The 12,748-nt window shown below is 37.2% G+C and overlaps 2 protein-coding genes and 1 long non-coding RNA gene across 3 annotated transcripts in view; 1 reads left to right on the forward strand and 2 right to left on the reverse strand.

Annotated features, from left to right (window-relative positions):
* The window catches only part of gtf2h1 (general transcription factor IIH, polypeptide 1), a 14,486-nt gene extending 10,279 nt beyond the window's left edge, over positions 1 to 4,207 (reverse strand). Inside the window, exons 1-11 of the mRNA XM_010794095.1 lie at positions 4,031 to 4,207; positions 3,428 to 3,589; positions 3,143 to 3,335; positions 2,525 to 2,690; positions 2,320 to 2,413; positions 1,659 to 1,808; positions 1,443 to 1,522; positions 1,194 to 1,321; positions 1,034 to 1,121; positions 850 to 938; positions 345 to 462 (exon numbers count right to left, since the gene is read on the reverse strand). Coding sequence (XP_010792397.1) covers positions 345 to 462; positions 850 to 938; positions 1,034 to 1,121; positions 1,194 to 1,321; positions 1,443 to 1,522; positions 1,659 to 1,808; positions 2,320 to 2,413; positions 2,525 to 2,690; positions 3,143 to 3,335; positions 3,428 to 3,581 — 1,260 coding nt within the window. The 5' untranslated portion in view covers positions 3,582 to 3,589; positions 4,031 to 4,207. The remainder of the gene's footprint in view (positions 1 to 344; positions 463 to 849; positions 939 to 1,033; positions 1,122 to 1,193; positions 1,322 to 1,442; positions 1,523 to 1,658; positions 1,809 to 2,319; positions 2,414 to 2,524; positions 2,691 to 3,142; positions 3,336 to 3,427; positions 3,590 to 4,030) is intronic.
* LOC104965136 (uncharacterized) overlaps positions 1 to 7,045 on the forward strand; it is a 7,774-nt gene extending 729 nt beyond the window's left edge. The window contains exons 2-3 of the long non-coding RNA XR_800523.1: positions 6,946 to 6,953; positions 7,034 to 7,045. This is a non-coding gene — a long non-coding RNA (uncharacterized lncRNA). The remainder of the gene's footprint in view (positions 1 to 6,945; positions 6,954 to 7,033) is intronic.
* LOC104965135 (mucin-5AC-like) overlaps positions 5,798 to 12,748 on the reverse strand; it is a 32,949-nt gene continuing 25,998 nt past the window's right edge. Inside the window, exons 31-43 of the mRNA XM_010794094.1 lie at positions 11,119 to 12,031; positions 10,399 to 10,583; positions 9,887 to 10,055; positions 9,501 to 9,745; positions 9,204 to 9,387; positions 8,858 to 9,050; positions 8,582 to 8,760; positions 8,419 to 8,488; positions 7,670 to 7,809; positions 7,551 to 7,582; positions 7,300 to 7,465; positions 6,968 to 7,091; positions 5,798 to 6,556 (exon numbers count right to left, since the gene is read on the reverse strand). Of these exons, the coding sequence (XP_010792396.1) occupies positions 6,382 to 6,556; positions 6,968 to 7,091; positions 7,300 to 7,465; positions 7,551 to 7,582; positions 7,670 to 7,809; positions 8,419 to 8,488; positions 8,582 to 8,760; positions 8,858 to 9,050; positions 9,204 to 9,387; positions 9,501 to 9,745; positions 9,887 to 10,055; positions 10,399 to 10,583; positions 11,119 to 12,031 (2,775 nt within the window). The 3' untranslated portion in view covers positions 5,798 to 6,381. The remainder of the gene's footprint in view (positions 6,557 to 6,967; positions 7,092 to 7,299; positions 7,466 to 7,550; positions 7,583 to 7,669; positions 7,810 to 8,418; positions 8,489 to 8,581; positions 8,761 to 8,857; positions 9,051 to 9,203; positions 9,388 to 9,500; positions 9,746 to 9,886; positions 10,056 to 10,398; positions 10,584 to 11,118; positions 12,032 to 12,748) is intronic.

Below are 12,748 nucleotides of genomic sequence, written 5' to 3' on the forward strand. Positions count from 1 at the left end.
GGTCTCTCATTCCCCTGATAGGTGGAGAGTTGCCCATATAGGTGGAGCACCCCTTTTCTGACGTCAGAAAAATTCAAATAACTAAATCAGCTCCGTTGCAGCCCGTTTTTAGAGATTTGGTTATGGAGGAAAAGAGAGAGGGTTGTGTTTTCTGACACTTGGTGAGTTCCCTGACACACCGGGGACACATATTCACGTATAAAAGACGTACAAAAGTGCATTTTGCATGATAGGTCACCTTTAAACTGAGACTGTGTTATGTAATTGGACTTCTGATCTGAACGGATCAAAGGTCGAAGAGTGTTGAATCACAACAGAGCTAAGTGGAAATAGTGTTAACACACCTGAGTGAGGTTGGGTTTATAATTGACCATCTCATGCCGGATGTAGTTGAGAGAGTTGATGATATCCTGGCTTGTCGAATAGTGTTGGGACTGAAGTGGCACAGGACCGTGAGCATACCTTAAGAATACAGAGAGGGAGTGAGAAACATTATATTAGAACAATTCAACATTAAATCAAGCAATAATATAACCCCTGTTATTTAAGTTAATAAATAAAGTTTAGAGGCTTCCCTAAACCTAACACAAATAATCGTTGTTTTTCATCCCAGTTTTAAGAAAAGGAATAACTGGAAAACTTGGATTTTTCAGTAAATTCTTTAGTGAAAACACAACATATATTCAGAAAAACAACATACTTTTCTAAACTTAAGTTTTATAAATGGAATAATTAGTACTGATAGTGACATATTTGTCAAATAAAGAGTTTGAGACTCCCCCCCACCCGTTATTGTGTAATCAAACAATATCAATAACAAAATAAAAATAAAAGGTGGGCAGACTTTACCTGTCAGACTTTTTGAGGTTTAATGGAATTGTTTTTGGCTTCTTTTCCTTTTTAAGATCTTCATATTCAATGGCCTCCTGCAATTTAGCCTAAGAAAGTTTGCCAACAGAAAAAGTGACAGGCTGTTACAGAGCAATATTCATATTTAGAATTAAAACCTCTGTTACAGCTGCAGAGGCATCACCTTCTTTACAGGAGGCTGGAAGAAGTCAGAGTCCCTTGAGTTTCCGTCTGTGCAGCTCGTCTCACTAGCTGGGTCACCCGCTGTTTCCCTTTAAAAAGATGAAACCGTTAGCAAATCATTAATAAGAATGAGAAAGGTTTAAAAGAAGTCGTTTCCTCACCCCTTGCCTGAGCCTGCTGCCAGCACCATGGCACTGTGATGGTTGAACCGCTTTATAATGGCAGAGTTGCTGCTGTCCTTCACCGTCCTGTTGGAAGTTGAGGGCATTGTTGTGCAAACTCCGTAACCCTGTGTCACAGAAAATACCAAATCTTCAGGTCAAGGGAGGAAGGAGGAAAAGAAAGCTATAAAAGCAAATGATTTCTGAGTAGTATGATGTGGCTGTGATTGGCGAATCATAATACGTCACCTCATCTAATGTTTTATCTTCTAACGACAGGAGGTCCACTAAAGGATTCTTCACTCCTTGAACCACCATGGACTTTAACCCTGTGTGAGACATAAGAACAGATTTGTAGCATAGCTGTTTCATTTGCAAGTGTTTAGGTAAAACATGTACTGACATCTGTAGAGAATACTTGCATTTATGTGATATTTGCACCTGGAAACACTTTAAGACTCCTACCTATCTCATCCTGCTTGCCACACTCTGAGAAGATGTCCTGTGTTCCTGTGTTGATGCGGTCTCTGTGAAAATAATGGGACTGGAAAAAGCGGGTCCAGAACTCCTTCTCCGTCAGCTCGTGAGGCACATTTTCATTATACTTCTGCTTCACTGCAAGTACAACGCAAATACATATTAAAATATTTAGTCCAGTGGCGGTGCCTAGGCACACAAGCTGCACATTTACAGGAAAGCTTCACAGCTGAAATGATCATTTGTTTATCGGCTCCTGAACCCATTTTCTGGCATGCCTCAATGATGACACAAGAAGAAAAGGAAATTTCTGGATGAATAGAAGCACACTGGGGCAGGTCAAAACTATTTCTCTCAGAACTAATGCAGAATATTTCAAGTCTCATTTATCCAGTCGTATGCTCACTATTTCCAAAACACATGCATTTGTGCTAAAACCCTTCAATCTAAACCACTTTCCCACAGTCCACTCCTCACACAATATAGTAACGCACCTGTGCAGGCGTGAGATTTTAACATGGATGAGTAATTGATATACAAATGGTCATTTTGGGGGTGAAATATACCTTAAATATCAGTCCCTTATATATGAGCTGGTAGAAGCCATGGATGAAAGAAAGCAGCTAACTCTAAAGTTGAGATGATTTACCTGCAGGGTATGTTCTGAAGATAGATTCAATAATGTCAGCAGTCAAATTATATCTCAAGCCATTGCAGCCATCAGTCTGAGGTCTAATGTCAGCCTGTAATGTACAAAACATACTTTACAATTATGATGATGATACTGAAGGTCACAATGTTTGAGTAAGATTCAAAATGCAAGGTCTTATTTTGACCAGACTTGATGTACTCACCAAAAAAGCTCCAGATATACCGACTTCCTGTTTGTTGTTGGATAAAGAGGAGTCCGAGTTGTTCGTGTCTCCTAGCCGGTTGGCCCAGAACTCATCTGTACTGATCACCTGGCTCACCACCAGATCTTTATACAACTGGAAAAGCACAGGATCTTCCTGAAGCATCCTACAGGAAAAAACATTTAAAGAATGTAATATATTATTTGAAAGATTGCATACAAATCTTAATAGTAGACTGGAGATGATTTGGTCACACAGGCTGTCCCCAAAGTCAACAGTGAACTCCCATACTCATAGAGGGACATCCGGAACCTGTTTGGGACCCTCAGACCCAATCTCATTTGTTCATACGGAGTCGGACCATGTTAATCTTTAGAAGAAACAGGTTCCAAAATAGTTACTTTGTGGAAAAATGTCACCCAGTGCAACAGTGTGGCTCATTGGTGTGTTTTGAATCGTTTTTTGATAGAAGTGAGCTCTCTGGTCACACAACACTTGTTAAAAGGATAGTTGTATGGTTAGTTTTCATCTTATAATGCAATTTGATCCCAATAAGAAAACATAGATATTACCAGATATATCCTTTAAGTGAATCTTGTGAGAACACCTGGGTCTCACCTGTTTTTCTCCTCCAGTTCCTTGTTGGCTTTCTTCTTGAACTTGGGCAGCAGCTGCTGCAGCAGCTCCTTGGCAGCGTCTCTGTCTTTGAGTGCAGTGCTGTCATTGGAAAAGTGGAATGCGGTACTGTCGCCGGTGTGAAGCACCAGCTGCAGCTGAATTTTGGATTTACCGTCCGGGCTGATTTTCTGACCTGTGCAGAAAACAAATAAAGTGCAGCTTTAGAACATCACCAACACATTTTTGTTGGCACATCTTTCTAATTGGATGGTATCAATTACTCACAGCGAATGTCTGCATATAAGTGGCTGACTGAGAAGCGGTCCTTGCCCTCTGGACCCCAGGCTATACGCTCAGCCATCAGATAAAGTGTGCCATCCTGCTTCCTCTGGCGAACCTTTTTCAGCACCAGCAGCACCTCCTCTGATAGGGATGCCATGGCTCAAACTGAAAAAAGGCATTGGTTAAATAAGCATGGCAAGGCAAGTATAACATAATAAAACAAACTAAAACTGAATAAGATACAACAATAAATACATTAACAAGGATATCCTTCATGATTTCAAAAATAATCTCAGAGATGTAAAGATGAACAGGGAACTGCAGTCACAAATGAAACATTAGCAACATTAACGGTAAAGAGATCATAACGTTATATATGAACCACTTTGTATAAGCATCAACTTCTTAGCGTATTTCACGACATGTCCCAAATAAATGTCATGCTTCCTGTAATGCTTTTATCCTCTGCTCGGCAACACAAGCAAGCAATGGTTGTGTTTTATTGTATTATTTATCACATCTTAGCTAAGCGGTGTTACGTTAGCTAACCTTAATAAACAAGAAGAGAAAAGCCTGAGGGGGAATTCAGTAATAAACTTATTTTACCTCAAAATAAGTCGATACTGCGATGGATACCTCGCTTTTCCTCAACACATAATCCAAACTAATGTATTACTTGGTATAAAAATTACACATTTAGTTATTTCTAACAGTATTTGACTACTCTAACAGTGAGCGTCCTGACTTCAGCGTCGACATGACTGCCAGGCGGTGTGTTACACTGAAAAGAGTCCGGCTGGGTAACGCTATAAGGGATCCGTTCCAGCCGGAGCCCGCTTAACACCTATATGTTTGTTTCCCTTTATTTATTCAAAAGACATATTATATATCAGGGGTAGACATATAACGTAATACAAAATTACATATAATAAATTGGTGGAAAAAAGAAAAATAGAGTTACATACAATTATTAATATAATTAGTTTTTCATACTATATTGTTTACATTTTTGGTAAAAAATGTTAAAAATTAAGTTTTATAGTCTAGAACCTCTTTTTATGAATATGAAATCTCCCTAAAAATAAAATTAACTGTACAAAAAATATCTAAATTCACGTCCAAACTATCACCTTTGTGGTATGTAAAAATGTCTCTATCCTCTACTATTAGAATATGAATTTTATTTACGAGTATATTTTACTTTTTTAAATGGCACATTTTATTTGAATTCGTCACATAATGATTTGGTGAATATAATATGCATGACATATTTATTTCTATTCAGTTGTAATATAAATAAAAAAAGGTCCTATTGACTTTGCATTTCTTAATTGTATATTGATACATTGTTTTTATTTTTATACATACTTTTTATTTCTAACTATAGTTTACAAATTCCTTTGATTATTTACTTTGTCGAATAGACACACAAGTATAGATATTAATTAAGTAGGATACTCTATTATTTTCAATGATGGACACGTACAGTCTTACTCAGATCTTTGAGTGAGTTTAACATCCGCCCGGTGTTAGAAATAGTGATATTTAATAATATCAGTGGTGAAAAGAATACTCAGACCTTTTAAAAGGGTAGTAAATATTCACCTATAGGTAAAAGTACAAAAGCATTCATCAAAAATATATTTAAAGTACCAAAAGTAGAAAGACTTATTATGCTGCTATATCCCTTTTCAGAGTAATGCTTTTTATATTTATAAATGAGTTCAAGCTAACATCACTTTAATGTTTGAACTACGTTATAAATAAATCTGAATCTGCAAAGTCACTGAAGTTGCCGCCGTGGAGGCATTAAACATATTTGATTTGTGTGTTTAGGTGAACAACTGTATATGTCTAAATATCAAATAATAAAGATTGTTATTATGTATTAAATGACGTATACAATAATATACCTTACATTATAAATGATGGTTCACCGCTATACCTAAAAGCAACATATTTCTATTGAAATGGAAAGACTCTTCCCAGTACCAAAATGCACCATTGAAACACATGTTATTCATAATAATTCTGTCTATAGTGTATTATACTGCCTATGTTCATACCTGATCTATAGTGTATTACATTTCTGTACTGCTGTGTGTAATGTTTCTACCTCCTTGTAGTGTTCAAAGTGTAAATACTTAGGTATGTCTATATCTGACCGATGTCTATATTTATATTATAGACATCACTCTAACTTTACTGCTTCTTTTGCATTTATGGTTAGAAGCTCACTGCATTTCGTTCTATAAATAGTGCTTGTGGTTTGTGCAATGAGAATAAAGTTGAATCTAATCTAATCTAATAAAGCACTTTAAGAAAAATCTACACAAAAAATAGCTAAAAGAAAGAACCACACAAAAACCAAGACCTTATGATGATGAGTTTTAATGACACTGACAGCATTCAGTTTGCAGAAGTTTGACACATCAGATATTGGATAAAGAATGTTGACATTCTTCACACTCTTTTCATTATACAGTAGTTTAATGGGTGATAAGATCATTTAAGGGTTATAAGATCTTCGCCGTTGCTGTTAGAAATAATTACTCAACTACTATTAACTCTGAGGTCATTTAAAGTAAAAGAAAGAGAAACACCCTCTGAAGGAAACACCAAGTGGAACAATTTGTATAATGCAACAACCTCTTCAAAAGCTACAAGAGACACCAGGACACAAATATGTGCCGTCATCACGAGGCACTTTGGGGACCTGCGTGCCCGATAATAATAACGAAGTGATGACGAGCATTGTCAGAGTGAAAATAGAACATGTCTTTCTACTATTATTTGCTCTTACTTGGGACTGCAAAGTACAAAGAGGTGTGTCTTTACGCATTGAGTCTTGTAGTTTTTGGAGAGGAATTGTTTAAAGTTCATAAAAGTATATAAGTTAGATTTTCCCTTCAACTTGCTGAGCTTAGTTGTCGAAGTTGTCTCGCAAAATGTTTACATTAGCCTTTCATATCTTTACATTCAGTGATATTGCAACCACACTTTTCAACTGAAATGTAGGTGTGCATTTCTTTTTGGCCATTAGCGCAGGTCATCTCCACCTTCTTCTTGCTGGTGGACATTTCTTGACAGCACGTGCATGAATGCATCAAGCGGTTGCTTTCTGCAGAATACCTGAAAATGAAGATGTTTCAGACAGAATCAGTGTCAGGAACCTGCTGTTCAATGTAAACAAAAAATGCACATGAAGGTCAATAACTTGTAATACTGCCCTCTATATACTGTGTGTCACCTTTTCTGCACTGTTAACCTCACTTTTATTATTTAACCATTTTTACCATTGTGTATAAGTTTGCTATTTGTCATATTCTACATAACATATTTTTAAGTGGTATTTTGTTGAATTATCATATTTTATTTTATTGTACTTGTCGTGCACACCTGGGAGATGAGTACAACATTTCACATTACATACTTGTATTTATGTGACAAATAAAAAAATCTTGATTCTTAAAAAATTGATTTAGTGATTTAGTAAGTATGTTGTACTGAATAACTCTCAGGTCATTTCGTTTTGAATCTCACATTGACGAGGACTCTCCACAGGATCCGGCACAGGCGGTGATTTCCACTGGTACCACCGACTTGCAGTCCTTCTTCTGCAGATATGTGGTGTTCCTGATCATTGCACAGTTACGACGAGTAGTAACTGAAAATGAAAGATAAACATGTTTTTCACCTACTGAACCCGGACTGTGAGTCTATTTTCTCTGGCTAAAGAAAGCTTTTTTACAGAAGAGAAACATATGACATGAATAATGAGATAACTGATATGTGTGGGAAAAATGGAGTTCCCACTTAATAATTTAAAGATCATACACAAAACAACAGTAGATGTTTTTTTATGAATCATTTACCACAGGTCTGCTCGGCACAGCAGCCGACCATGTTGTTCACCAACTCCTCGCCTTCCTCGCAGACTGTTGTATTTTGAATGGTACATGTGCGCGGCTTACACTGAACACTCATAGTGTCATTATCACAAGAACACTGCTGACAGCCACTCAGCCAATTGTCACCAGTCTGTTTGATAAATGAAGTTAGTGTTGTAAAAGTCATACATACTCTGTGTTAATAATGATAATCTGTCACAGTTTGTTGCATTCACCTGTTTAGGTTGGCCATCTGGTCCAGTGCAACCTTAAACAATAAAGATAATCAGTTTACCTGAACATTAATTCAAACAGAAAGAAATTGAATGTTCTTGACAACAGACAGTGGTCTTACAAGCGGAGACACAGATGTCAGAGGTCGAACTGAACAGAGTCATCCCCTCTGGGCAGAAGCATCCCTCCATCATGTCATTACAAGAATGGTTCTGTTTGTCATTTTGTCCTTCACATTTTTGTGTATACTTCTTATTGTATCTAAAGTAAGAAGAAATTGATGGTGAAAAACAAAACAAAACATGATCATTTCAGAAATTAATTAAGAAGGTATGTGTGTAACGCAGTGCAAACTGTAGAGATAGCAGTGTCGCTTTGCTACGTTGGGCAAAATTGAAACATTTCAACAACTATTTGATTGATTGCCAGGAGATTTTGTATAGACATTCATGTACCCCTTAGGGACAATCCTAATGACTTTGGTGATCCCCTGAATTTTCCTCTAACGCCACCATTTGTGGTTTGAATAAATTGTCTTAAAACTATTACGTAAAATGCAGTGACATTGAGTGCATCAGGATCGATTGTACTATCATCTATAGTGCCATCATCAAATCAATTTAATTCGTCAAATATTCAAGTTTATAACAAATTACAGTGTCATCAGACTGAGCTTTAATTTGTGTTTAATGCAAATGAACATATGGTAGTGTGCTAAAACATTAATGCTTTGCATCAGCATGTTTGCATTGTTATTGTGAGCATGTAAGCATACTGATGTTAACATATGGTTTAGCCCAAATAATTGTTACATTACAAGCTGCTGACATTATTTGATTCATGATGTTGATAAAAGAACTGAGCAATTACCTTGCATTGCAAGTAGGTTCAAAGGTTGGCCCATAAGGCTGGTAGACCTTATTCCCTGGACACTTGAATTCTAAAACCACAGAAAATAAATTATGATTTTTAAATGATGAAATGTGTCATTTGGACGTCTAAATATAACAATGTTAGTCAAATTAAACCCTACCACACTGTCCATTTGTAGCTTCCCTCCATGATATGTATACAGATTCTCTAGCACACATCGCAGCATACGACTCCAAACTGGAACAAGCAACTACTGTGCTGTTTGTTATGCAAGCATCATAATTACAACCCTCATGAAATGGTTCTGATGAGATTATTTTGTGGCATTTCTCAAACACCCTTAATGCAGAAATCACAAGAAAGTTGATTATTCAGAGTGATATTAAAGAATCAATTGTACTTATCTGTTGTTATTTTCTTTGGTGTAAACTCTTACTTGCTATTCAGAATTTCACAAATAGGATTATCAGTTTTGTTGCATGTTATTGTTGTGTTTGTTCCTGGGGGTGGATTGTCACAATAGGGCTTTTTCTTATCTGGTACTTTCCACTCTCCCATCTGAGAGCATCCAGGATTAATTTTGCCATTTGGTAATCTGCAGTCGTTTTTCTTGTTATTGTCACAGGTACCTTGTGAAAGTAAATGATTAACATGACAGATAGTACAATGGTATTGTTTACAATATATCTAACACTGTAATCATATCTTCATCTATGAATGTAACATGCAGTTTGGTTTGCTGTTTACTATGTTTATCAACAATTTACAATTTACAATCTTACCACACTGTCCCTCGGTGTTGTTGTGGAAAATGGAAAATGGCAGGTCAACACTGAATAAAAGTCCTTTATACATCACAACTGCTTCAATTTCCGGGATTTTCATAAGTAGCTCAATTGATGTAGTTGTTATGATAAAGTCTTCATTAGAGTAGGTTGGCAATACCCGCTTGCCATTGATGTACACCTAAACAATTGAAAAAATTGTTAGTGAAATATTTTTTCATTATCATAATCATTGGAGATAATTTAAAACAATTCAAAAGTAAAATATGTTTAGGCAGTTCTGGCAAACTTTACCATGTTCACAGTCTTTGGGTCTCTCTCCTGTGTGAGAATAACTTCATAGTCTTTGTAATACACAATCAAAGCTTTAGGACAGGTCACAGATCCAGAGGGATCACAATTTACATTGCTGATAAGAATTGTTAAATTGTGTTGAGGAATGATCTCTTTGACAAGGACATATGTGCAGTTTTTCTGGAAGCTGTAATATTGGCCATCAAACGTTATATAATGAGGATCTCCCCAGCCAGAGCAAATACCTGCAAAAAGTAGATTGAAATAACATTATTTGTTATATAAAACTCAACATATATATATATATATAAATATATATTTGTTTGTGTTGCAGTTTTAAGATGCTGTTTGATGGAACATGTTATAAGGCTTTAATTTGAACCTACATCTGCACTCATAGTGGAAACAGCAGCCTCTTTCATCATAAACCTCCACTGGTGGTTGACCATTTTCACATTTAGGCTTGGTCACATGTTCACATTTCGCATGTTCTGTTGTAATTTTTCCGTCGTCACATGTGGATCTGGTGCATTTGCCACTCCAAACGTCACCATCCTGTAATGAACAAGGTAGTGCTCTTAGTAAACTACGGCCAGTATAGCGGTGCACAAAGCACAACCTATACCCCCTTTAAACTGTGTCATCCATACAACAAGGAAAGATGTTTACAAATATCAAAATAATAAAATTTAACAGAAAGCCCACAGATGTCATTATCAACCCCAGTAATGGATTGAAACTCTTCAATTACTGTTGTATTAAATTAATTTGTAGGTGTCCATGATTGTTTTTCAGAAAAGAGACCCTGGAAAAATGTTGGGATTAGTACATACTTACATTTTTTATTTTAAGAAGATATGTTAAATATCTATCTGTACATATAACTAAATTAAAATACCTTTCTAGGTGGATGAAGATACAAACAGTCTTCTTTTGTAGTCCCAGTGCTTGTTAAAGTGGTGGTAGGAGTTGGTGGAGTAGTGGAGGGACATGGTCTAGCAAGTTTCTGAACATTGCATGTCAAGTCACAGTATGCAGTGAAACACCAGCCTTCTTCATCAGTCTTGTTGTACATGAAGCTACCTATATAACATTGAAACCAGGGCAGTTAGATAAACATTGACAGGGTTACAGTTGTCTTTATAATGCAACTTTTGTTAAGTCTAGACCAAGCAAATTAAAGTTTCTTATCGATAATTGCAAAGTCCATTTCATGATCTGTGACCAGATGCAAACTGAATCAACAATTTCATAAATAGTTCCTGGATAAATAGAGTTAGAGATTAATAGAGTTGTGGTGATTGTGTGTGCAGGCACCATGAACAACCAATTGTATTCACTTCTCATGAACAAAGTTAAAAAGCGTCTTTCACATAAAAAAAAGCCTGTTGTTTGGAATGTGTAAACTGTACGCACATCTATTTTACCATTTCAAGTTTTGTGCAATATCCAAAAGGATGCAGTCCAACACAGACTGTGGATTAAGATATGAAATATCAAAGCAAAGAGGATACAACCTCTTGCAATACCAAGTTCAAATGTAAGGAGTTAAGTGTAACCACAACAAAAAAGGTAATAATAATATGAAATACTTGAATGGCAATAGCCAATTACTTACCAGGAGAAAATAAATGATCCATGTACTTGCAAAAACATACTGTTGTTCTGCCTGGTGTTGAAGACTGAAGGGTTGAAGGTGTTGGGGTTTTAGTTATTGTTGAAGTAGGCTTTTCTGTGGTTTTTGCAGGGGTGGTGGGTTCTTTAGTTGTTGTTTCAGTAGTAGTTAGTTCCTTCTCTGTAGTTTTGGTTGTTTTTTCTGTGACTGTGGTTGTTGTGGTTGGTTTTTCTGTTACTGTAGTGGGTGTCTTTTGGACGGTGGGTGTGGGGGTCGGTTTCTCTGAGAATGTGACTCCAGTAGTGCTTAGCTTTTCTGTGGGTATTGTATTATTTTCTGTAACTTTAGTGGTTATGGTGGGTTTTTCAGTGACTACAGTGGTTGCGGTAGGGTTTTCTGTGATTATGGATGCCGTGGTCTGTTTTTCTGTTATCGTGGTTGGTGGTTTTGTGATGGTGGAGGTAGTGGTAGGTTTCTCAGAGAATGTAACACCAATAGTGCTGGGACTTTCTGTGGCTGGTGTGGTGGATTTTCCTTTGACGGTGATAGCTTTAGTGCTGGGCTTTTCGGTTGGTGTTGTGGTGGGTTTTTCGGTAACTTTACTGGTTGTCGTTGGGTTTTCTGTGATTATGGATGTCGTGGTCTGTTTTTCTGTTATCGTTGTTGGTGGTTTTGTGATGGTGGTAGTAGTAGTGGTAGGTTTCTCCGAGAATGTAACACCATTAGTGCTGGGACTTTCTGTAGCTGTTGTGGTAGGATTTTCAGTGACTGTAGTGGTTGTGGTTGGTTTTTCGGTAACTTGTGTGGTTGTGGTCGGTTCTTCTGTAATTTTGGTGGTTGCGGTGGGTTTTTCTGTGGGTATCGTGGTAGGATTTTCAGTGACTGTAGTGGTAGTGGTGGGTTTTTCCGTGGTTATGGTAGCTTTAGTGCTGGGATTTTCTGTGTGTATTGTGGTGGGTTTTTCTGTAACTTTAGTGGTTGTCGAGGGTTTTACTGTGATTATGGATGTCGTGGTCTGTTTTTCTGTTATCGTGGTTGGTGGTTTTGTGATGGTGGTGGTAGTGGTAGGTTTCTCAGAGAATGTAACAGCAGTAGTGCTGGGATTTTCTGTGGGGGTTGTAGTTGTGTTCTTATTCACAGGTTCTGTTAATAGCGTTGTTTTAGCAACTGTATGTGTTCTAACTTCCAGGGTTGTTGTGGTGGGTTTTTCAGAGACTATATTCGTTGTGGTGGATTTCCCTGTGATGGTGATAGCTTTAGTGGTAGGCTTTTCTGTAACGAATATAGTCTCTGAAAAACCCACCACTACCACTACAGTCACTGAAAATCCTACCACGATACCCACAGAAAACCCACCACAACCACCAAAATTACAGAAGAACCGACCACAACCACACAAGTTACCGAAAAACCAACCACAACCACTACATTCACTGAAAATCCTACCACAACAGCAACAGAAAATCCCAGCACTATTGGTGTTACATTCTCGGAGAAACCTACCACCACTACCATCACCATCACAAAAGCACCAACAACGATAACAGAAAAACAGACCACGACATCCATAATCACAGAAAACCCAACGACAACCAGTAAAGTTACCGAAAAACCCACCACAACACCAACCGAA

Source organism: Notothenia coriiceps, unplaced genomic scaffold (genome assembly GCF_000735185.1).
Source record: "Notothenia coriiceps isolate Sejong01 unplaced genomic scaffold, NC01 NC01_scaffold00037244, whole genome shotgun sequence".
In the NCBI taxonomy this organism is placed as follows: domain Eukaryota; kingdom Metazoa; phylum Chordata; class Actinopteri; order Perciformes; family Nototheniidae; genus Notothenia; species Notothenia coriiceps.